Source organism: Vipera ursinii (assembly GCF_947247035.1).
Source record: "Vipera ursinii genome assembly, chromosome: 7".
NCBI classification, from domain to species: domain Eukaryota; kingdom Metazoa; phylum Chordata; class Lepidosauria; order Squamata; family Viperidae; genus Vipera; species Vipera ursinii.
In genome coordinates, this window is record NC_139521.1 from 70,423,935 (window position 1) to 70,449,627 (window position 25,693).

Consider the following 25,693-nt stretch of genomic DNA (forward strand, 5'->3'; position numbering starts at 1 on the left):
GCTATTATATATTCTCCTCTCTTACACGCAGCCTCTCCGCGCGCCCCAAAAGCCAAACGAGGGCTGGTGAGGTGAGGTGAGGTGCGGTGCGGTGCGGTGCGGTGCGGTGCGGCGCGGCGCAGAGCGGGGCCTTTGCTCGTGGCCGCGCGCCTCCCCTAACGCGGCCGGATAGGAAAGTACGTAGGCGCGCGCGCGCTCCCGCGTGCGTCTCCGCCTCCCGGCTCCGCGCCAGCTTTCCTCTCCCCTCCCCCGCTCGCTCGTTCGCTCGGCGCGCGGGAGGAGGAGGAGAGGAGGAGGAGGAGGAGGAGCAGCGACGGCGCAGCAGCAATAGCTCCCGGCGGGGGGAGGAGGCTGAGCCGCCCTCTACCGGCTCTTCTTTCCCTCCCCTGCTCCCCCCCGGGAAGCGGTTTGCTCTGCGCTCCGCTCTCTGCCACTTTTTTTTTTTTGCTTTCCACCCCTTTTTCCCCTCCCCTCTTTTTTTTTTCTCCCCCTTTTTTCTTTTTTGCTCCCACTAGCAGCGGCGGCGGCAGGAGCTGCAATTGCAAGCAAGCCTAGGAAGAGCCGCTTGCTTTGCAATTCGGCCGGGGGTACCCCGCCCCCCCACCCCCCCAAGAAATCGCGATCCTTAACTCCCTCCACCCTTCCCAAACGACAACTAAGCGGCCCCCTTCCACACACCCACGCACCCCATGGCGAAATGAGCCCCGCCGCCGCCTCCCCTCTTTCCCCAGTCTCTTAAGATGGAGCAAGCAAGAAACTAACAAAGAAACAAGCCAGCTTCGGCCTTTGGTGGGAGCCACGATCATGCTTTTTTAATGGACCGAATGCCGGCCGGTTGCAGCGGAGATTTTTTTTACAGCTTTGCAGGACAGAAGGTGAGCATTGTTGGACCTACAAAAAGGCTGTTGTTGTGTTGGGACTTTTTTTTCCTTTTCTTTTTTTTCCTGGTTCCAAGTTGGAGCTCTTGGAAATAATTCGCGTAAAGCGGGGTCGTTGTTGGCTTTTTCTGCCGCGTAACTTCCTTTGTATTGCTTCGCTACCAATAGGGACGTTGATTTAAAAAAAAAAAGAAAAAAGAAAAGAAAATCAATCCCGGTTTGGCTTGATTTTTGCTTCAAGTTTTTGCAGATGAATGTATATAGGAAGCCAGCCCGGAACGATGTCTGCCGAAATGCAATTCCGGGGACGCGCATCTTTTGCAATTGCTCCGTCTTGACATTCTCAGCCTTGAGTGCACTTTCTAGTTCGGGCCTGTATTTTTTTTTTCTTCCCCCTTGTGGCATCCGGACGCGCCTAGAGGCCGTTTGCAAACCGTTTATGCATCTGTGCCGCCGTTCAATTTCGGAAGCCTTGGGGGGTTGGAAGCCTTCCTTGCAGGGCTGTGGCTTTATTTTGCACGAAATAAACCTTTTTTTTCTGGAATAAGGAAATAGCAAAATCCACACTGCTTCGGGGGGTTTTTTTTGGGTGGGGGGGGGAATATTTGCACTTTTAAGCAAGGCTGGGGCTAAATCTCTCCTTGTGGCGGTGGTGTTTACATAATGCATGCGTGGGACCCGGGGAACGTCCTATTGTGTGCAAGCACCGAGCTTTGCCATAGAAACGGTCGTCGGGAGGGTTGCAACGCGTCGCAAAAGGTGGCTGTTAATCTGGATGTTGCTGTTTGCACGGTGGGGACCCGGGAAGGCGACGACGGGCCCTGGGGCATTTCGTGCGATCTTGTTTTAGGGGTTAGTTGTGGGGCGAGGAAAGCAGAGCCCCGACTTGTACACGGGACTTGTAACGGTGCAAAGGTGACTTGCGAAGAGGACAGTTGGATCGTTTCTCTGGAATGTTTTTTTTTTCTAATTGCATAGTCAAGTTTGGCTGCCTGCGGTTTTGCATCAAGCCCATTCGAAAGCTTTCTGTAGAGTTGTGCAGGAGAAGGCCAATTCAAATCAGCCTATTTGAATTTTAGTTTTTAAACCCTGTTCCTCCTTCTGCTGGGATTCAATTTCCTTGTTTACGTCCGGCGCGTCTTTCTCTCTTGTCTCGTTTTTTTTTTTTGTTTCTGTGACGTCACGGGGCTATCACAAGCTTGCAAAATGTTCAGAGCTGCATTCCCCCCCCCCTCCGCTGCAGCAATTACCCGGGAAGTCCGAGCCATGGCTAAATGGTGGTTTGGGTTTGACATCTCTGGTTTGCCTTCCTTCCCCGCTAAACGAGACCAACTTGCCAAGGCCACGGTGGTTTCCAAACCCTTAAAACAGGGGTCTTGAAACTCGGCCCTTTTATGACTTGTGGACTTCAACTCCCAGAATTCCTCAGCCAGCATGCCTGGCTGAGGAATTCTGGGAGTTGAAGTCCACAAGTCATAAAAGAGCCAAGTTTCAAGACCCCTGCCTTAAAACCTTTTGATCAACGGTGGAGCAAAGGACGGATGGCAAATTGGGGCCACTCCTACTGAAAATGCCCCGTGATAGAAGTTTGACACAGTTTGTGGCACACAAGTGGGCAGGCCGAGAGAGGTGTGTCAGGGGCTGGACATGGCAGTGACCACAATCTGCATGGATCTGGGCCAACCGGGCAAGAGATCTTATTGCACTGGTGTTGAGTGACATGCATATAAGCCTGGGCCAAATATTAACTAAAAAACAAAAACAAAATCCTGACTGGGCTTTGAGGCCTTGTTGCCAAAACTGATTATCGGATGCCAAACGATTATTTAATCTGATGTGCTGTTTATTGGTGTGGAGTTCAAGGAGAGGGAACCAGCAAACGAAAATTTCCTTTGAAGGTTTTATCCTGAGGACCAATTGGGCCTATTCTTGCAAACTTCACAGTGGAGAAAAGAGCTGGGCACAGAGACATTGCTTTTGAGAGTGGTGTGTTCCTCACAAGAGTAGAAAATGCCCCAAATGTAACATTCATTGTACATGGAATAAAAATTCTCTGTCCCTCTGGTTTCAGCTAGCAACCTCTCTCCCTTCCCAAAGTTTTTATGGCACTTATTGAATTGAATTCTTTATTAGCCTAGTGCAGGGGTCTTCAAACTTGGCCCTTTTATGACTTGTGGACTTCAACTCCCAGAATTCCTCAGCCAGCATGCCTGGCTGAGGAATTCTGGGAGTTGAAGTCCACAAGTCATAAAAGGGCCAAGTTTGAATCAAGACTCCTGGCCTAGTGTGATTGTACACATAAGGAATTTGTCTCCAGTGCATCTCAGTGTGTACCTACCTACAACAACAAAGTGATAGGTCATAGATTATTAACCACAGTTAACAATCGTAATCATAAGATACAAACAAGAGATAAATATAAGATACCAATAGGAAACGATAGTAGGAAAGATGAGAAAAGAAGAAGATGGATAATAGCAATACAGGCTACTACATGGGTAAATTTTTTAGGCCTAAGACAGTGCTGTGGGAATTAGGTGTTTAGCAGAGTGATGCCAAGGGTGGGGGGGAAACTATTTTTGTGTCTAGTTGTTTTGGCATTCAATACCCTAATGACGTCCTGTGGGGAGCAGTTGAAACAGATTATGTTCCAAGATGTTAGGGGTGTGTAAGCTATTTTCTCAGCCCTCTTTCTGGTTCATGCAGTATACTTCCTCAATGGAAGGCAGGCTGGTTGCAATTACTTTTTCCTGCAATCCTCTCTATCCATTGAAGTCTGTATCTGTCCTGTTTGGTTGCTGTGCTGAACCAGACAGTTATTGAGGTACAAATGACAGACTCATTAATTCCCCTGCAGAACAGTATCAGCAGCTCCTTGGGCAATCCGAGCTTTCTGAGTTAACGTAGGAGAAGTTACTTGAAAATGACTGTTGAAATCTTGTATTCATGGTTGGTGACCACATACTAGTATTTGGTGAGGAAACTCAGAAGTCAGCAAAATTGCACCTTTCCTCCCGGTGACTGGGAGCATCAAAGCAAACTGTGCAAAATGGTCAAAACTGCTGAATAATTTGTGTGGAGCAAGAGAAGAAAAGCGGGTTGTAAGAGACTGTGGTTTATACAGGTAGTCCTCGACTTACAGCCATTCATTTAGTGACTGATGTTACAATGGCATCAAAAAAGTGATTTAATGACCTTTTCTCACAAGATCGTTGGGGCATCCTATGGTCACATGATAAAAATGAACTTTGAATGGTCACTACTATTGTAAGTCAAGGACTACCTGTGTAACACTCCCAATTCTTTAGTATCAGTTTAGAAGTTCTGGCTGTGAAGGTGCCTGTCAAATCGGGCAGAAATATTGTTCAGCATGTTTTCTCTCTCTCTGTTCAACCTGAAATACCTCCTGCTGTGTTTCACTACCGCAATCTGCAACCTATAGGCTAGAGAGCAAAGTTCTTTGCTTTGTTAGGTTTGCTCCGAGATTGTTATTCTCAAATTCTTCTTTCTCCATGTTCTTTCTGGTTTTCAGCAGTTCCGAAAGAATTATATATTTTTGGCATTAGCCTTTGGTATTTTCAAGATAAACTATATGGTGTTCCAGTGTTTAATCTTGGGGAAAAAACGTCTCTGTGACTCTGCAGTATCCTTCCTTCCTTCCTTCCTTCCTTCCTTCCTTCCTTCCTTCCTTCCTTCCTTCCTTCCTTCCTCTCCCCCTGCCCCCACTTCCCTCCCTCCCTCTGTCCAGTAAATATGTGTGTGTGTGTGTGTGTGTGTGTGTGTAAAGAGAGAGGAGAAAAGAAAAACTTAAAAGTTTCCCTGTCTCTCAGTATATTGCCAAGTATGAAAATATATCCTGAGGGATTATCCTTTGACCATTTGCTAGGAAGCTGTAAACCTAGATGAGAACAAAATACTTAATCTTTCCAAACATTTACTTATTCGTTCATTCTAGCAATTGTTCACTTGCTGCAGTCAAGAGATTCTCAAAGGGTTATAATCAGAATGATAGCAAGCAAAATTACATAAGAATAAATAAATCATCCCAAGTAAAATGACAGGAAAGAAATTGTAAAACCATGTCAATAGACCACACAAGCAAGTGGTGACATCTGTAATTCAAAAGCCATCTTAAAGCATTAGGCTTTGAGGATTTTTTTGATGCCTAACAAAATAAAGAGCGGATAAGGATATAAACAGGCAGACAATTCCATGGCATTGATACTACTGCAAAAAAAAATAAAATCAGGATTTGTGGCCAACCCTAGTCCCAGCAAAATGGAGACCACTAATAATTTTCTACTAGGGGTGGAGAGGTCCAACAAAAGTCCTGTAGACCCTGGTGTTTGCTATTATGGTCAAGTATGTTGTAACCAGGGTAACCTGAACGATGTCTGGGAATTTTCCAATCTCATGTTAAACATTTGCTGAACTGTTAAGGGACAAATGAAGGCCAGACCAATCTGCATTTGTATCTCCACCTAACTCTCCTCTGCCTTCTGCAAATTTGCTAAGTTGAAAACTCAATACAATTCAGTCTTTAAGAAAATGGCCTGTGCTGCTGAGTTATGGATGATGGATCTCTACGATAATTATTCTAGTAGTCTAAATGTAAATCTAGTTCCCTGCTGGTTGCTGGGCAGATGTGAATCAGCATACAGTGCGACCTGCAGATCAATGCATGTATTGGGGTTTTATTTTGAAACCATTTTGAAGTTTGGGTTTTAGTTGAAGAGACTTCCATGTGGCATTTATAGAAATCTGCTTAAAATATTATGCCTCTAAGAAAGTTAATGACAACCTAGTTGGTGTTCCTTTCAGTGTCATACCTTAAGGATGCAAGGAAGAGTTTTATTTATTTTGCCAACGAAGCATCCTCATGGCCATGTTGGAACTCCAGAGCTCCTGATGATGGCAGTTGCATTTGCTGATCAGGATTATGTCCTTTCACGGAATCACAGAATTGTCCAGTTGGAAGAAAACTCAAAGGCCATTTCGTCCAACCTGTAGTTTGCAAAACACCAGTTTGTTCTTGAGAGGGGATGTCTAGTTTTACCTCAAGGATCTCCAGAGATGGAAAACCCACAGATTCCCTGTGTTGGATATCTCTTACATTCAGAAAGCTTTAATACATAGCTGGAAGCTATACCCATTATTTCTAGTCTTGGTATCTATGGCAGTGGAAGAAGCTTCCTGACCATCTTCCCTATGGCATGTATAGTGGGTAGATAACATAATAGAATAACAGTTGGAAGGGACCTTGGAGGTCTTCTAGTCCAACCCTGTGCTCAGGCAGTAGAGCCTATACCAGTGGTCTTCAAACTTGGCCCTTTTATGACTTGTGGACTTCAACTCCCAGAATTCCTCAGCCAGTGTGCCTGGCTGAGGAATTCTGGGAGTTGAAGTCCACAAGTCATAAAAAGGCCAAGTTTGAAGACCCCCTGCCCTTACACCATTTCTGACAAGTCCCTGTCCAGTCTCTTCTTAAAAGCCTCCTATGATAGAGCACCACAACTATTCCCCTGATTAATTGTTCTCACTGTCAGGAATTTTTTTCTTAGTTTTAGGTTGAATCTCTCCTTGATTAATTAATTAATTTATTAGTTATAGATAGAGCTCTAAGGAAAAACAGTGTTCCCAGGTATGTACAGGTAGTCCTTGACTTATGACTGGTGGTTTAATGGCCATTAGAGGCTTTTAAGAAGAGAATGGACCACCATTTGTCTGGAATAATCTAGGACAGGGGTCTTCAAACTTGGCCGTTTTATGACTTGTGGACTTCAACTCCCAGAATTCCTCAGCTTGGCTTGGCTGAGGAATTCTGGGAGTTGAAGTCCACAAGTCATAAAAGGGCCAAGTTTGAAGACCCCTGATCTAGGGGTCTCCTGCTTGAGCAGGGGGTCAGACTAGAAGACCTTCAAGGTACCTTTCTGCTCTATTCTGATTGATTGATTGATTGAACCCTGTTTTGAAGCCAACCGTTCTGGTCGTGGCCACATCTCACAGTAGCAAATGTCAGTATTTAATTTACACATTGTGTAAAAAAAAACCATGTTTTTTGTCTATCCTGATTCTTCCAAGGTTCAGTTTCATTGGGTGGCATCCTCTAAAACTAAGACAAAGGAAGAAGAGATTGAAGAAGAAAGAAAGAAAAGAAAAGAAAGAAAGAAAGAAAGAGAAAAGAGGTGCTATGCAAGAAGAGCAGAATTAGCTATATAATCTGAGCTGTAGGGCTTGTTCTTCAGAATCGCAGCCCTTGTGGAGAGTATTTTATGCAGCCCTCCTCACATAACACTTAGACACACTGTGGACATTTTCCCTCCTCCTCCTTCTCCACGGCCTATTATTGGCTCAAGGAAATGACGGCATAAATCTCCGAGTGAACGTTAATATTTTGTGTGGGTGAGGATTTTTTTTTATTATTTCCCCAGTGGCGGCTCTGTGTTTAGCATCACATTCACATCCGTCCCAGAAATATGATTAAAACGCTGCGTCTCTCAAGTTTCCCCCAGCCTTTTTCTGGTTCAGGTAGTCCTCGCTTTATGACTGATCACCTAGAGACTGTTCAAAGTTACAACAGACCCTTCCAGACGCTACCTGGGATCGTCCATGTTCCAGGAAGTGAGTGGAGCATGGGTTGTCTCGTGGGATGGAGGCACCCTTTGCTTTGCTTAACGACCCCTGTGTTCATTTAATGATTCATTGGCAAGAGCAGATATGGGGAGATCATTAAGAGAGAGATGCTTCATTTATCAGGTTCCATTACGGTCTTTATCTTGAGGACTGCCTGCCTTTATCATTGATTGCATTCTGTTCAAAGTCATGTAGCAGTTTTATTTTGTGTGTGTGTGTGTGTGTGTGTGTGTGTGTGTGTGTGTGTGTGTGTGTGGTGTGTGTTCCAGTAAAACATAAAACCAGTTCTGGAGTTCCAACATGGCCGTGTGGATGCTTCAGCAGTCGTAAGTATGAAAAAAGGTCATAAGTCACTTTACAGTGTTGTCGTAACTTTCAATGGTCACTAAATGAAGTAAGTCGAGGACTTCCTGTATTGAACTGCAAGGAAGATTTTCCTTTCCCACTCCCTAAAAGAGCCTGGGCTGGCTGGGGAATTCTGGGAATTGAAATCCACACATCTTAAAAAGTTGTCAAGATTATAATAATAATAAAAGTTGGAAGGGACCCGGGAGGTCATCTAGTCCAACCCCCTGCTTAGGCAGGAAGACTGAGAAATACTTTCGTGAGGAAAGGCTTGTTACATCTTTTAAGCAAATGCCAGAAGGCATTTTCCAGCTTTCCTTAACATTTATGGTCCCTGTTGACATTCTAACACAGCGGCAAATCTAACACAAAGAGGCAGGGGTATTTGGGCCTGTCCTTACAGCAACCAGGAACAAAGGGTCAATGCTTTTGATGTAAACTACTTTTTTTTGCACAGCTTTTATTGCGCATAAATGCTGGTTTCACACGGGCAACATCAAAGCTGCTAGCAACTGTATAAACCAACCTAGAGCTAGTAGAGTCCCCACACACCCACACCAGGGTCTGTTTCTGTTGCTCCCCTCTGGGAGAATGTTTCAAAGTATTTCTAGCAGGACTGCTAGATTCTGCAACAGCTTTGTTCCTTATGCCAGGGCTTTTCAACCTTTTCACCCATTGTACCACTTTTAGGATATGGCAACATCCAAGCACCACCAGTCGCCTAGCAAGGTGTCAAAAACTTGATGACCCCCCCAAAAAAGGAAAAAAGTGATGAAGTACAGGTAGTCCTCGACTTACAACAGTTCGCTTAGTGACTGTTCAAAGTTACCATGGCACTGAAAAAAGTGCCCCCCAAGCCACAGCCGAGCAAGACACCTGCCTGCCCGCCCGGCGGCGTTCTTCCTCCTGTCCGAGGTTTTCATTGTTGTGAGCATTTCTGTTGAGGATTGGCAGTGGGGGTGGGGTGGTGCTTGGTTTTTATCCCCACCCCACCCCCGTCTGCTGGGTGGTTGCATCAGGTTTGGGTCACTTCACATGACTCTGGGACACTGTGAGCATCATAAATACGAATCAGTTGCAAAGCATCGGAATGTAAATCACAAGAACCTGGAGATGCTGCAACATTCCAGCTGATCGGCGCTTCTTCTGGGCTCAGAAGCATCAGAATCAGCGCCGAGCTCCAGCTGGAGCCTGGTGCTGATCCTGGCGCTTCCACTGAGCCCTGACAGCTCTGAAGAAGTACTGATCCTGACGCTTCTGCTGAGCCCTGACAGCCCCACAGCTCCAGCGATCTCTTGCTCAGGCTTGTGTGGTGCTGACACCGGTTCTCCTCATTCCCCTCCCCCGCTACCACTTTTCTAGGATGGTCGTGTACCACCTGCCGGGGCCAATGTACCACAGGTGGTACCCATACCACTGGTTGCAAAACCTTGCCTTATGCCATCGGCCTTGTAAATTTGCAGGATTCTTTTTTTCTTGCCATGTATATTTATACATCTGAACTAGACTGTGTTGTTTCTCTGTGTCATATATGGATGTGTATGTGGGTATATGCATAATTTTTTGTCCTGTTTGTGTAGTGTATATTAGAGGAGGCTGCCCTTTGAGAGCTGAATGCAATGAATTTTCGTTTTAATATATGCTGATTGGCCTACATTTAAAGTTATTCTATTCTTCTATTCTATTCTCTTGGGTTACATGACAGTAACCAAATCCATGGCACACCAGGATGCAATATTAAAAATGGGCACATGTTTAGATAGCAAAACAATGCACCAAACAAAACCATTTGCAAAAAGTGCTTTCAGCCAGGATCATAAGCCTAGCTGGCTTTTAAAAATAATTGCAAGCGTTAATGAAGATGGCAAATAGCCCCAGTGTTAATAGCCAGCACCCATATTTGGCATACGAATTGCCCTGCCTGGGTCAATTACCTGGCACTGCCTCTTTTAAAAGACAAAAGAACAAGATTTCTTTTTTACTAGCCAAAATAGTGGCCAATAAAAAGCTAAATGGTCCAAGGATTGGAGTTAGTGCTAGGAGCTGAAGGAGTCCATTCAGATCATCAAGTTCAACCGACGATCAGCGCTAAGAATCCAGATTTAAGGTTGTCCAGCCTGTGTTTCAGCATTACCAATGCATAAGCTTTTGGGTCATTGGTTCCATTGTCAACTGCTTTTATTCTTGGGAAGTCTTTCTTAATATCCCAGACAAGAAGATTTATGTCAACTATTCTCTTTCAAATGCCAGGAGTAATTCATGATTTCATTGCCATGTATTAGTTGTCGTGTGTGAAAATCAGATACTAGAGTGGTATACAGGTAGTCTCCAACCTAACAGCAATTGATTTAATGACCGTTCAAAGTTAGAACAGCGCTGAAAAAAAGTGACTTATAACCATTTTTCACACTTAACGACCGTTGCAGCATCCCCGTGGTCACATGATCAAAATCCAGCCTGCTTTAGAGAGAGCAGGCGAGACAGCAAGTTAAGCAACTTAACTTTATTAAGAACCAGGCAAGGAACAGGAGAACAGCGCTCTTATTTATACTCGCAGCTGTCATATCTTAACCAATCAGGGCTGAGCCGGTTTCCCGCGCCGTCTGCTTCGCCAATCCGAGCCGGCTGGGTTTTGACAGCTCGGAGCTGTCATCGGTAGCACGTGCGGTAGCCAGGTGATTCTGACAGCCGAGAGCTGTCAGACGGCGGCGCCTGCGTAGATCTGTCCGGCAGCTTTTGACAGCTGTCAAAAGCTGCCGCGGCTTTTACCTCAGCCCTGTGTTTATGTTTAACAATAATAACTATTAAATACATAACACAGCCGCTTGGCAAATGACTCGTATTTATGACGGTTGCAGCGTCCTGTGGTCATCTGATGACCTTTTTGCTACCTTCTGACAAGCCAAGTCAATGGGGAAGCCAGATTCGCTTAGCAATTGCTGTCATTCACTTAACAGCTCTGGCATAGAAGGTTGTACAATGGAGCGAAACTCACTTAACAACCGTCTTGCTGAGGGACAGAAATATGGAGCTCAATTGTCCTAGGTTGAGGACAACCTCAGTGCCCATAGGGAAGTTGTGATTTACAGCCTCCGGTTTCAGGCTGTAACCCAGGGGTCTTCAAACTTGGCCCTTTTATGACTCATGGACTTTCCTCAGTCAGTGTGCCTGGCTGAGGAATTCTGGGAGTCGAAGTCCACAAGTCATAAAAAGGGCTACGTTTGAAGACCCCTGCTTGTGGACTTCAACTCCCAGAATTCCTCAGCCAGCTTGACTGGCTGAGGAATTCTGGGAATCGAATTCCACAAGTCATAAAAGGGCCAAGTTTAAAGACCCCTGCTCTGGCCCAATATTGGCTGGGGGAATTCTGGGAGTTGAAGTCCATCTATCTTGAATTTGCCAGGGTTGAGAAAACGTGCTATAACCACATTATTGGCTGTCAGATCAAGCCTTAAATGTCAATCCAGAAGTTTTGGAATTGCTTACTAATTGAGAAGCAACTCTACAGCATCTTAAAGAGATGCCCTTTATAGCAAGGCTGTAAGGGGTGAGTCATCTCAGCAAATGGCAGAAATCTACATTTTATGAGCCAGTCTGAACAATTGCTTCCTTATTCACAAGGCTGCCATGACATTGCATTGCGGTAAAGTGGGTGAAGTAATTTTGTTTTGCTTCAAATTTAATAAGCATGTTTTTGTTTTTTGTTTTTTTTAAAAAATATCTCAATATTTATATTTGGGTGGGAGCTGTGACCCTACCTGAAGCCTCTTTGGGCCAAGGCTGAATAGTGGCATCACTTTTATTTCTTTTCTTTTTTTTAATTAAGATTTTTATTAAATTGATCACTATATAAAATGCAAATGCAAATAAAGATGATAGGAAAATGGGAATGCAGAAGAAAGGGAGGAAGAGAGATGTAGGTGCAGGGGGAAAGGAAAAAAAAATAGCATTGACTTCTAACTTTTTTCAGTAAAATAGAGAATAAAATTAAAGCCTCAACTTTTTTATTTTACCAATTTAAGAAATACTAGCCATTTTTATAATAATAAGTTTTTAGAAGATTTCAGAGAGGTCTTTGACTGGGCCTTTAGGCTTCTAGCTTTATTGGGGGGGGGGTGTCCATCTTGCAGGAGGAATGATTTCTTTTTTAACATTCTTTTTTTTAAAAAAACCTAAATCTAACTTATTTCCATTCTTGATTTTAATCTTTTAAATGCCTGGCAATCCACCCAAGAGTCTTCTGAGTTGGAGTGAGCTACAGAAAATATGAAATTCAAATAAATCATTAATGAGGCAGGAAATACAAACATTCTGAAGCATAATAGCCTTAAAAGACTTGAATTATTTAAATAAAGAAAATGGTGAAGTTAATGCTGTAAGCTGCCCAAAATCACTTTGAAATGAGAGGGGCGGCAAATAAATTTAAAAAAAAAATAAAATAAAAGTCAATAGAATGGCTGTGACTGCACGGATGAAACCCTACTTCCTTTTAAAACACAGTGTGTATCCAATACATTTAAAATAGGGAGAAGAGTTTGATCACAACCGTTATTTTCACTTTTTGATGCCCCTGAAGAACACCTAAAGAAAAAGGAAGCGTTCACTTTTCTAGATGATCCTGATGATTTACTTAACAGAACAGAATAACAGAGTTAGAAGGGACCTTGGAGGTCGTCTAGTCCAACCCCCTGCTCAGGCAGGAAACCCTGTACCATTGCAGACACATAGTTGTCCAATCTCTTCTTTAAAATCTCCGTGTTGGAGCACCCACAACTTCTGGAGGCAAGCCGTTCCACTGATCAATTTATTCAAGACTGTCAGAAAATTTATCCTAGGTTGGATTTCTCCTTTGTTAGTTTTCATCCATTGCTTCTTGTTCTTTCTTCCGGAGCTTTGGAGAATAGCTTGACTCCCTCTTCTTTGTGGCAGCCCCTGAGATATTGGAGCACTGCTATCGTGTCACCCCCAGACCTCCTTTTCATTAACCTAGGCCAGGGGTAGGTAACCTCGGCTCTTTTATGACTCATGGACTTCAACTCCCAGAATTCCTGAGTCAGCTATGAGTCAGGTTGCCTACCCCTGACCTAGGCATACTAAATACCTGCAGTCTTTCATCTTATGTTTTAGCCTCCTGTCCCCTAATCATCTTTGTTGCTCTCTTCTATGATTTCTGATCTGGGTGTAGGGTTGGACTAAGAACAGGGGTCCCCAACCACTGCATGCTAGAAATGGTCCGCGGAAACAAGCAAAGCCCCATCTGTGAGATGCAGGCAGCACACGAAACCATGCCCCTTCCGGTCTGCGGAAAAACCTCTCTCCATAGAACCGGTCCCTGGTGCTCAAAAGGTTGGGGGTTGCTGGACTAGAAGACCTCTTAAGGTCTCCTCCAGTTCTATGATACTGTGATCACACTGCCTATGGTGCCTTTGTCAATATTACATCCATTCCTGATATACTTCAAAATCAGGTTGATGACGTGGTTGCGGCTGCCATCTTGACTGTTTGGACTACCTGCTGCAAATTCTCCTGCTTGGATGCAAAAACAGCCGAGGAGTCTGTCCTTTACAAGGAATGGCCTATTTCAGTGATGGCGGACCTTTTAGAGAGCGAATGCCCAAACTGCAACCCAAAACCCCCTTACGTATCGTCGTGTGCCGGGTGGGCATGGCCCATTGGGTGGGCGTGGCCCATTGGGTGGGTGTGGCTGCGGTGGTAACGGCAGACAGTGTGACTAAAAAGTTCAATTCCAACTTTGCGCGATCTTTTTTTTCCCCCGCGAGAAGTTGAAATTGATTGATCGTTTGAAACTTTTTTTGTTTTTTGCACGCGGCGGCGGAGGCCTAAAGCAAAAAGGTTTAATAAAACTCAGCTGAAGGTCTAGGACTGAGGGGATGGCACGCGTGCCCACAGAGAGGGCTCTGCGTGGCACGTGTGCCATAGGTTCACCCCCACGGGCCTATTTGCGTCCATAACATTTAGAATTTAATCATGATTAAACACAGTCAGTGCGACGACGAGACTCCAGTTGTGTGCTTAACAATTTCCTTTGTTATTTCCCTTGTTGCTGCAATTACAGCGTGATAGCATGTGTGTGTTTTTTTACAGGGGTGCTATAAAACCTTTTAAAGTAATGAACAGATTTGAGGAGATCTCCAGGTCCCCAGCTCTGTTTAGCGACTGTTCAAAGTTACAGTGGCATTGTAAAAAGTAGCTTAAAATAGATCCTCACACTTATGACCGTCGCAGCATCCCCTGGTTATCAAAATTCAGGCACTTGACAGCTGGCATCTAGCTAACTATAGTTTTATGCTGCTCATTTCAGTGATGCAGTGACTCTGGGCAACTTAAAATAAAAAGATAAGGCAACGCAAACACTAAGACACCACTGGCAGTGTGATCACCAAATTGGAAGGGACTTTACTAGTCCAACCCTGACATCAAAGGCATTAAGAGAAAGAGAGACTTTTTTTAAAAAAACAAGAGGTGGGGGTCTTTTCTGTATCCCGCCAGCCCCCCCCCCCCCCAAGTAGCACGCCCTTATTTTCAACGGTTGCAGTGTCTCTGGATTATGTGTTCACAATTAATAACCTTCCTAAGTTGAGGACTATCGTCATTTTCCAAACTTAAGTTCCCCATCAGATATGATGGGTCCCATGTCTTCAGTGTTGTGCAACGTTTCTCCTCATAACAAGCAGGTGTGGATGTGTTGTTAAACCTTCTGTCACTGGAACAGATCTTTTCCGTTCCAGCCAAAGATGGACCATCTACTCAGAACAAATCCTGTTCTTTTTAAAAATTGGGAAACGCAGTGCATCAGAGAGAGGCCTTCTTCATATCCTTCATATTGAGAAGGAAGCCTTGATAGAGTTCAGAAGAGTGAAAAATGATCAGACTGTAATCCCAAGGAAACAGATACTAAAGTCTCAGTTCTTGGTGATCTCTGAACGATGGAAAAATCCTGGAACACCAAGCATGAAGGAGAACGAAACGGAATATGACCAATTGACCAAAACAGTTGTCCAATTCTCACTGTGATACGTTTTATTAGGACGCTCAAGATACTTCCTGATGTGGACTATCCAGATAGTTCTCCTTTGTTCTAAACTGAGGATCAATTGTGTAAGGTTCTTCAGAAGCCACACCTTGTTCTTCTCCAAGTTAAGTTATGACATCTGAAGTCTTCAACCAAAGCTCCTCCTCCTCCTTCTCACCTTGCTTTCGGAGAGGACCTCTTCTCTTGCATAGTCCTACTTGGCTGGACCTTTGCATCCAAGAAACTCAGGAGGATCTTTCATAGGCTTCCATCTTCCTCTGTGAACTGTTTTTCCAGGGGTCTGGAGTAGCTGAACAAAGGTTTGGTCCAGATCTTCATGCCTAAGTCACGATTTCTCACAAGTTTTAAGGCTGAAAAAGAAAAATATTTCCCACCTCCCCACTTTTTATTTTAAAGCCATGGAAACGACTGTCTTAAATCTGATGAAAGTTAATATCTACTTACAGTGGTATTCAGCTACTTTGAAACTCATCGAATTTGGTACTCAACACATTTTGACGCAAAAATTTTGTCCCGTTACTCATGGTTTGTTTGGTACAAGCTAGAACTTGTTCGTGTCAGATGCCTTGTGACTCACTGTGTTATGCCTTATGGGAAATACTTACTTGGTATTCATAGTTTTTGGTACTTACCGTGACTCCCAGAATCAAGTAACGATGAGTACTGAGGTACCACTTTGTATATATTGAGTAGTGTCTAGGCAATTGTTATGGATTTCCATGTTTTTAGTGGAGTAAGACCTTTACTAATGAACATTGCCGTACCATCTACAGTATGTTTGGAATTTTTTAGCTTGGGTTTATATTGAAGAAGGAATTCTCTCCGGTAATCTGGGCCCAAGTCATTTTAGGCATTAATGATAACTCTCAGCTCTTTATATTTAAAAAAAAATATTATTGAATTTACATGCTTCTTTTCTTTTTTTGAAAAGTCCCCAAACAGGCTTGCTAGCTTAAAACAATTCTAATATAAGTAAACACATAAACAGGTAGTCGCTTAGTGACCATTGAAAGTTACAGCATCATTGAAAAAAGTGACTTTTGACCGTTTTTCACCCTTATGAACATTGCAGCATCCCCATGGTCTCATGATCAAAATTCAGACACTTGGCAACTGGTTCATATTTATGACCAGGGTCATGTGACCACCTTTTGAACCTTCTGACAAAGTCAGTGGGGAAGCCAGATTTACTTAATAACTGCCTTACTAACTTAGCAGCTGCAGTGATTCATTTAACAACTGTCGCAAGAAAAAGGTTGTAAAATGGGACAAAACTCACTTGACACGTGTCTCACTTAGCAACAGAAAGTTTGGGCTCCGTTGTCATAAAGTCGTACACGTTACAGGTTTAAAAATTAAAGCTTGGAAAAAAAAGTCTGCATCCTGTTTCAGGATTATGGGTGTTAAAAGTCTCTGTCTGAAGGGGCCCCGTGTTGAGATGGAATGCTGTTAGCTGCGAAATCATGTCTGACCCATCGCGACCCCATGGACAACGTTCCTCCAGGCCTTCCTGTCCTCTACCATCTTCTGGTGTCCCTTTAAGCTCACGCCTCCTGCTTCAGTGACTCCATCCAGCCACCTCATTCTCTGTCGTCCCCTTCTCTTGCCCTCAAGCTTTCCCAGCATTAGGCTCTTCTCCAGTGAGTCCTTCCTTCTCATTAGGTGGCCAAAGGATTTGAGTTTCAACTTCAGGATCTGGCCTTCTGAAGAGCAGTCAGGGTTGATCTCCTCTAGGACTGACCGGTTTGATCGCCTTGCAGTCCAAGGGACTCGCAGGAGTCTTCTCCAGCACCAGAGTTCAAAGGCCTCAATTCTTTGGCGCTCAGCCTTTTTTATGGTCCAACTTTCACTGCCATACGTTGCAATTGGGAAGACCACAGCCTTGACTATACGCACTTTTGTTGACAGGGTGATGTCTCTGCTTTTTATCAGTGGATAAACTTTGTGACACTCACGTTTTTTTTCTCCCTGTGAGTCACTTAGTTTCTCGCTCCTGTCTCTGCTTGCATCACCCAAAGTTGCTTCCTCTTTCCTCAGTGATTTCTGATTACTTCTGACGAACAGTAGCAAGAGGATACATACCAAGTTGGCACTAGGGAAAGAATGGGCACCTCAACGAATGTACACTTAGTGGTTTGTCTGTAACATGGACCATGGCAGTTTACAGAACGTCAGGGTAAGTGGACCAAATGAAATTCAGAATCAGAATAGAGCTGGAAGGGACCTTGTAAGTCTTTTAGTCCAGCCCCCTGCTCAAGCAGAAGACCCTATACCAGCGGTCTTCAAACTCTGCCCTTTTATGACTCATGGACTTCAACTCCCAGAATTCCTCAGCCAGACATGCTAGCTGAGGAATTCTGGGAGTTGAAGTCCATGAGTCATAAAAGGGCCGAGTTTGAAGACCCTTGCCCTATACCATTTCAGACAAGTGGCTGTCCAGTCACTTCCGAAGTCAAGCTGCTGGTTAATTGTCCTCACTGTAAGGAAGTTTCTCGTTAATTCCAGGTTGCTTCTCTCCTTGATTAGTTTCCATCCATTGTGTCTTGTCTTGCCCTTTGGAAAATAAGTTGACCCCTTCGTCTTTGTGGCAGCCACTCAAATACTGGAATACTGCTGTCGTGTCACCCCTAGTCCTTCTTTTCTCTAGACTAGCCATACCCCAGTTCCTGTAATTATTCTTCATACGTCTTAGACCAGGGGTGTCAAACTCAGTTGGGTGGGCGTGGCCTACTGGGTGGGCATGGCTAGAGTGCGTATGGCCTACTGGGTGGGCGTGGCCAGCTCTACATCGTTCGCATCAAGGGTGCCTATGGGGGCCTGGGCAGGAGTGGGACAGATCTGAGGGTCTCTGGCAGAAGGAGGGTCTCTGGGCCAGGGCCAAGGCAGTGGGGGCCGTTCCCTCACTGTTTCCAGGATGGCTTCGCGGGCCACATGAAACCACTTCGCGGGCTGGATCCGGCCCCCGGGCCTTGTGTTTGACATGTCTGTCTTAGACTCTAGGCCAGGGGTAGGCAACCTCGGCTCTTTTATGACTCATGGACTTCAACTCCCAGAATTCCTGAGTCAGCTGACTCAGGAATTCTGGGAGTTGAAGTTCATGAGTCATAAAAGAGCCGAGGTTGCCTACCCCTGCTCTAGGTCTTCAATCATCTTAGTTGTGCTTCTTTGCACTTTTTCCAAAGTCTCAACATCATCTTTGTAATGGCAGTATTCTGGTGGCAGTATTCCAGGTGTGGTCTTCCTATTATGTTACTTATTAACCCTTTATTGGAAGTCAGCTGCTCTTCCTTCAAGATCAGATGTGGATGTGGTGTTCCCAAACCTTCAACTCTTTGAAAAAAGTGTGGAACAGCCTTCCCCAACCAAGCGCTCAAGTCATGGAGACAGGACATGACATGAGATTCAGCTTGCAAACCGAAGTTGACTTTGGAAGTAGGATCTTTTATTAAACAGGATGGCCAGGCTTGCAAGCGAGTTAAGATTTTGTTTGCTTGCCCCTGAAGATAATAAGTTGGAGATAACTTTGCAAAACTCTTTTCATCAAAGTCTTCGGCCTGTAACCTCTCCAGTTTTTTAAAGTTGCTCTGAAAATATGGAATTGGCTGTTTTTCAGAAAATTTCATTACAAATTGTTGATGTTGATTATTTTTTTTTAAAGATTTTGGAACAGTTTTTGCTTTAGTTGCCAACTTTCATGGTAGAATGGTTGCTTGTAAACAAGCAGGAAAGTGAAGGCATCTAGATTAAATCTGTCAGGGTCGGACTTTGTCAGCAGCTTGTCCAACGAAAAAGATGGCCGGCTTCCAGGCTGATGGGTTTCAGTTTTCAACATTTGGCAGCAGAAATTCCAAGCTTCAAATTCTTTCCCATGGCCTTGTAGCAGCTCGAAAGTTTTTAGTAAGGTTTGCGTTTAAGAGAGGAATACAGATAGTCCTTGACAATTGGGCCCAGAAGTTCCGTTGCTAAGCAAGGCAGCTGTTCAGTGAATTTTGCCCCCTTTTACAACCTCTCTTGCCACGGTCGTTAAGTGAATCATTGCAAGGGTTAAGTTACTAACACAATTGTTAAAGTGAACCTGACTTCCCAATTGATCACCGGGACACCGCAAATTCGGACCCTGTCCGAATTTTGATCACATAACCATGGGGATGGTGCAAAGCTTGTAAGTGTGCAAAATGGTTGTAGGTCGCATTTTTCAGTGCGGTTGTAACTTTGAATGGTCACTGAGTAATTGTAAGTCGGGGAGTACTTGCGGAGGCAAATGCATCTGGTCTGAATAATAAGTTGGGGATCTGTAGGGATTGTGATGGGAAGAGAGAGACCTATCTTGGCTCTCCAGATAGGCTTAAATAGCTTGTTTTACTAGTCCTTTATATTCATAAACTATTTATTATTTAGCGCATGATGAGAACAACTGAAATATAAACAGCTGAGTTGAAAAGTCAAGATGACGCAGGTTTATGCATTCTGCTTCTAATAGATTCATGCAGGATGATAGAAGATGGATGCTTAAAGCTGTTCTGCTGTACCCTTCAAGAGTTAACAGAATTGGGAGGGACCTCAGAGGTCTTCTAGTCCAGCCCCCTGCTCAGGCAGGAAGCCCTGTATCATTTCAGACAAACAGTTGTTCAGCCTTTTGTTAAAAACTTCCAATGTTCTGGAGGCAAGTCATTCCACTGATTAATTGTTCTAATGTCAGGAAATGCCTCCTTAGTTCTAGGTGGCTTCTCTCCATGATTAGTTTCCATCCTTTGCTCCTGCCTTCATGTGCTTTGGAGAATATATTGACCCCCCCTTTTTTTCCCTTTGTGGCAGCCCCTCAAATATTAGAACAGTGCTATCATGTCACCCCTATAAGGGACGCGGTGGCACAGTGGGTTAGGACGCTGAGCTTGTCGACCAGATGGTCGGCAGTTTGGCGGGTCGAATCCCGAGTGCCGCGTAACAGAGTGAGCGCCTGTTACTCGTCCCAGCTTCTGCCAACCTAGCAGTTCGAAAGCAGGTAAAAATGCAAGTCGAAAAATAGGGACCACTACGGTGGGAAGGTAACAGCGTTCCGTGCTCCTTTGGCGTCCAGTCATGCCGGCCACATGACCATGGAGACGTCCTCGGACAAGCGCTGGCTCTTCGGCTTTGAAACGGAGATGAGCACCGGCCCCTAGAGTCGGAAACGACTAGCACGCATGTGCAGGGGAACCTTTATCATGTCACCCCTAGACCTTCTTTTCACTAGACTAGCCAAGCCCAATTCTTACAACTGTTCTTCGTATGTTTTAGCCTTCAGTCCCCTGATCACCTTTGTTGCTTTTCTCTGCATCTTTCTAGAGACTTGGCATCTTTTTTTTATATTGCGGCGACTCAAAACTGGATGCAGTATTCCAGGTGTGGCCTTACCAAAGCATTATAAAGTGGTTTTGACATTTCACGTGATCCTGATTCTATTCTTCTGTTAATGCAGTCTAGGACTAGAGTTGCTCAACTTGCAAGAAACAGAGCATGCCAAAGTCATTGTGAAGACTTCTTTTCTATTGATGCATAATTGGAGGGAGGGAGGAAAGAAGGAAGAAGGTTGTTCCACTGAAAGATGAATTAATCTGGAGAGCTGAACCTGGCTTGAGATTATCTACTTGAATAGAAGGATATAATACAGTGTCCCCAAATGTCAATTTGAGTGATTCTTAGGTTTGAACCCTTCTAATAACAGAAAGCCACCAAGAATGGCAGAAAAAAAGAATATCCAGCTGAACAGCTTGCTGAAATAAATGGAACTGCCCTCCTAAACATGGCAGTTCCTTCAGTTTGTAGAATTTGACACCTTCTAAAATGGACTGTAAAAGGGACGCGGTGGCTTAGTGGGTTAGGACGCTGAGCCTGTCGATCAGAAGGTCGGCAGTTTGGCGGGTCGAATCCCAAGTGCCGTGTAGCAGAGTGAGCGCCTGTTACTCGTCCCAGCTTCTGCCAACTTAGCGGTTCGAAAGCACGTAAAAATGCAAGTAGAAAAATAGGGACCACTCCGGTGGGAAGGTAACAGCGTTCCGTGCGCCTTTGGCGTCTAGTCATGCCGGCCACATGACCACGGAGACGTCCTCGGACAAGCGCTGGCTCTTCGGCTTTGAAACGGAGATGAGCACCAGCCCCTAGAGTCGGAAACGACTAGCACGCATGTGCGGGGGAACCTTTACCTTTTTTAAAATGGACTCTACGCCAGTGGTCCCCAATCTTCCTGGCTCTATGGATCGACTGCGGGCGGGGGGGTGGGGGGCAGAGGGGCTGGTTTTGCTCATGCGTTTGCTGCTTCTGCAAATTGAGCTTTGCCTGACGCTTGCAGGGCCCTGTTCCCAACTATATTGGGCCACGGACTAGCTGTTGAGGACCCCTGCTTTATACCCAGTAGTCTTCTGTGCTTGGATTTTACAGGGACTTTGGTTACTTGGCCCTTCGGAGAAGCTTACCTGCCATTTCTAATCTCGTTGAGGAACCTTGGATAAGCCATTGAGGGAGCAAATCAGAAAAAAAAATGACTATGGGAGCAGGGAATCAGAATAGAATAGAGCTGGAAGGGACCTTGGAGGTCTTCTAGTCCAGCCCCCGGCTCAAGCAGGGGAACCTATACCGTCTCAGACAAGTGATTGTCCAGCCTCTTCTTAAAAACCTCCAGCGATGGAGACCCCACGATTTCTGGGGGTTAAGCCGTTCCACTGGTTGATTGTCCTCACTGCCAGGAAGTTTCTCCTTAAATCCAGGTGGCTTCTCTCTCTGATCAGTTTCCAACCATTGTTTCTCGTCCTTCCCTCTGGTGGAATGAATCTCAGAGTAGTTTGCTTGGGGCAAAACAAGGATGTTGCAGATTGGAAGTGAAGCTCAAAAAAAAAGTGTGTGTGTGTGGGGGGAAACCTGGTGTGCGATACGTGCTACTTTTCACATCGCTCATCATTTGTTTTGTGCTCTCCTTCATTTGCAGGTAGCTGTATCCAGTTGGGTGGCAGGCCGACCCAAGGGGTACCATGAAGTTTTCAGGACCCCTGGAGAATCAGAGGTTGTCCTCCCTCCTAGAGATGGCTATCTCTAGGGAAGCTCAGATGTGGAAAGTGTATGTGCCCAGAATTCAGCCCAATCAGGTAACGTTCGTCGCCTCGTTCGATCACTTTGGTTTGGTCAGAATTGCAGAAGACTCTTCTTTCTTCCGAGATGCTGGTTTGATGGGATCCATCCCATCCCTCGGGTGGAACATTGGGCCTATTTGTTTAGCAGTGTTATGTCCAGGAGCACCTTATCGTGTAATTTTGCTAGTTGAGCAATGTTTTGTTTGGTGAACATCCCGTGGCCTCGGAAGAACATACTGTGCTGTACTATGACAGCAGCTAAATCATTGTTATTAGAAGCCTGCTTCCCTGTGACAGCTTAGTTGGGAATAAACCGGCTTGTTCCTTGAAAGAAGTTAAGAAATTTCTTGCTGCCTTATGTAGGCCTTTAACACTGAAGGACACAATATCTTTGGAATAGCTTTCTTTAAACCCAGTGCTGCTGTACATGGGCGGAGTAAATGATATTGAATTGCATTTTTGTTGTTGTTACATTGCAATTTATTGAGATTTGGGTGAATGCTGCTCAAGAATTATTCCCGGTTGGAATGACCTATAAGCCCGGCAATAAATCAGTAATCTGTGGCTCATCAGAAGGAGTGGACTGTGCCTCTTTGCACCATTGTTAGTTGTGCTAGCTTGGAAGAATGGGTCTTGTAGTCTAACGCATTTGGGAAACACTATCCTCAAAGTCCCAGAGGTGCTGTTTTGAAAGGCAACTGGGCTTTCTTTGTTCATTTTTTCTTGGAAGACGTTTTGCTTCTCACCCAAGAAGCTTCTTCAGTTCGGACAGAAGGGTGGAGAATGGAAGGATTTATATTCCTTGCAGTCATCTGGTTGTTAGCACTCTTTCATAAGATAAGATAACCTTTATTGTCATTTTTTACTGTGGGCGCAACAGCACACATCAAAAATGAAATTTAGTTAGAATGTGTTTAAGAGTACTTGGAAGGCTTATTTCAAATATTATAATCTGTACATTGGCATAATGGAAATTTGACTTATGGATCCAAATTTGATGTTGAAATTTTGGATTGATAAATATAGGTTGTCCTATTGGTAACTTGTGATGTATTAGGATATGAAATAGACAATGTTTATTAGGTAGAGTTGAGCCACTTAATTATTCTGTACGTGTTAGGTGTTACAATCTTTGATGTAATAAAATAAGGGAAATTTGGGTTGTGAATGCTATTTGGGATGTTAAAGGTTAAATTTGAATACTATAATTAATATCAAAATTGGATAAAATTTAATAACAGGACATGGATATATTTCATTGAAATTGGACTGATAAATTTTTTCTTTAATTGACCATGCTATTCTTAGAAATTTGTTAGTTTAAACACGTTGCATTGAATGTTAAGGGAAATAGAGAAGGATGTTATGATAATGTAACCCGAACTATGTATTGAAAATTCTGTTATTCAATTGATGATTACCCAGGTACCATGATGCTTTCTAAATATATAGTTTTTAAATTGGAAAACCAATAAAACTTGTATTTTTTTTTAAAAAAATGAAATTTAGTTGCCTGCTTTCAAAGTGAAACACGTACATGACACACACCTAAACATACTAAATACAACATATGTATAGAGCCACACCCCTACATATACCTAACAAATAAATATTAAACTGTGTCCATCTTGAATATATAATGGAAGGAGAAAGCTTGAGAGTTCACAAGGTTAATGCTGTATGGAATGAAACTATGGCTGAATCTGGATGTTCTTCTACGGGTACCACGAAGCCCCCTCCTCCCAGAAGGTAACAAGGAAAACAGGTCGTGAAGAGGATGTGTGGTGTCTCAGACAGTCTTACGGACACCCTGCTCAAGCAACGCTTATGTGCTATGTCCTGGATGAGAGGGAGGGAACTGCCAATGATCTTTTTGGCTGTCCTCACCACTCTGCACCGCCTTCCTGTCTGAAGCAACGATGCTTCCAAACCAGACTGCGATGTTGTATGACAGGATGCTCTCGATCGTCCCCCTGTGGAAAGTGGTCAGGACAGGGGAAGGAAGATGTGCTTCTCTCATGCGACGCAAAAAATGCAGGCGCTGCTGTGCCCGCTTCACCAGTGTCTCGCTGTTGAGCGACCAAGCCAGCCTACTTGTTAACTGCAAGGAATATAAATCTTGCCATTCTCCACCCTTCGGTCAGAACTGAAGAAGCATCTTGGATGAGAAGCAAAATGTCTCCAAGGAAAAGGTCCAGTTCCTTCTGAGAAAGCACCTTTGGGGGACAAGCATGAGCTGGATGACTGAGAATCTCTATAGACATTGTCCTCAAAGCTTCTGTAGTACAAAGCATATGGGCATGGGGTCAACACAGAATGGATCGTCCCCTTAATTAGACAGCTTCTACTCTGTGTCTCTTGTATATCAGCACTTCCTGATTAAAATAGAATTCTACTATGTATTTATCCAGCCATTGTTGGTAGTTGAGCTGGTGGAAGGCATATTACTCATCACAACCTCATTCAGACTGTCCCTCTCCATATGGAAAAAACACACACCAGACACTACATTTTAGTAGTGCTGACTTTAGTGACATCATCATACTATCAGTCACACAGAGGCCAGGAGAAAAAAAAGATAAAAAAAGCAGGATATGGAGATTCTCAATCATCCAGATCATGGTTGTCCCATAGGTGCTTTTTCCGAAAGGCAACTGGAGTTTCCTTCCTTTTCTTAAAGCTTTGTTTCTCATCCATGAAGCTTCTTCAGATTTTTTTTTAGTGGGGGGGGGGGTGTCTAGTTGCCTTTTGGAAAAAGCACCTCTGGGACTAAAAAGCAGGATATGGCATTTTGGCCATCTCAGTCTAGGCTGAAAGAATGCAGGTTTGCAAGTATTTGTTCAGTGACCATGTGAAGTAACAACGGCACTGAAAAAAGTGACTTATAACTGGTCCTCTCACTTACAACCGTCTCAGCATCCCTACGGTCACATGATCACGCTTTTGATGTTAGTAACCAACATGTATTTATGATAATTGCAGTGTCTCAGGGTTATTTGATTGCTATCTTGTGTAGGAGATGACCCGGCAGAGACTGAAGGCAGGGTCAAATGCGTCATCAGTTTGGAATCCTTACGTAGCTGCAAGAGGCCTAAGTTCAGCTTTCTTATCTAGCGTCAATTTGATTTGACTGTTAGATCAGAATTTTGTGTGTAGGTAGCATATAATAAACGTTTAATGCTTTGAACTCAACTCCTGTTCCTGGCTACCTGCACCTGACAACTTGCGACCTTTCCAGCCAGCAAAGTCAATGGGAGACGCTGGATTCGCTTAACAACCATATCATTCACTTAACAACTGCAGTAGAAAAACAAAGAAAAGCAGGCAAACAACCACATTGTGGTTGTAAAAGTCGATGATTACTATACGTTTGCCGAGTTTCTACAGTGGCAGACTAGGCATGTCAAAACTGCCGGCCCATGGGCCGGATGCGTCATGCCGAAACCGCACCCACCCATTGCCAGCAATGGGGAAAAAGTCGTGATACGTCACGTGCTATCCCGTGATGTCGCGAGTTTGACATGCCTGCTGTAGACTTTGCAGGTGGCTGATCCTTTAGAAAGATTACAGATTATAAGTTGGGATACACTTTGCCAAGGAACAGACAAGTCACTTGTGGGTGCCAAGGTGTTCTGTTTACTCTCCATGGCAGGAATGATTTTGTAGTTCTATGATGGCAG

At 44.2% G+C, this 25,693-nt stretch overlaps 1 protein-coding gene across 3 annotated transcripts in view; it reads left to right on the top strand.

Annotated features, from left to right (window-relative positions):
- Positions 1 to 287: 287 nt before the first annotated feature.
- The window catches only part of CCNI (cyclin I), a 57,756-nt gene continuing 32,350 nt past the window's right edge, over positions 288 to 25,693 (top strand). The window contains exons 1-3 of one of the 3 annotated variants that reach the window (XM_083367183.1): positions 288 to 875; positions 20,236 to 20,292; positions 21,872 to 22,028. In XM_083367183.1, coding sequence (XP_083223309.1) covers positions 21,915 to 22,028 — 114 coding nt within the window. In that variant the 5' untranslated portion in view covers positions 288 to 875; positions 20,236 to 20,292; positions 21,872 to 21,914. Of the gene's footprint in view, positions 876 to 16,925; positions 17,087 to 20,235; positions 20,293 to 21,871; positions 22,029 to 25,693 lie in introns of those variants that run through there. The other 2 variants (XM_083367184.1, XM_083367182.1) reach the window with 2 other exon arrangements.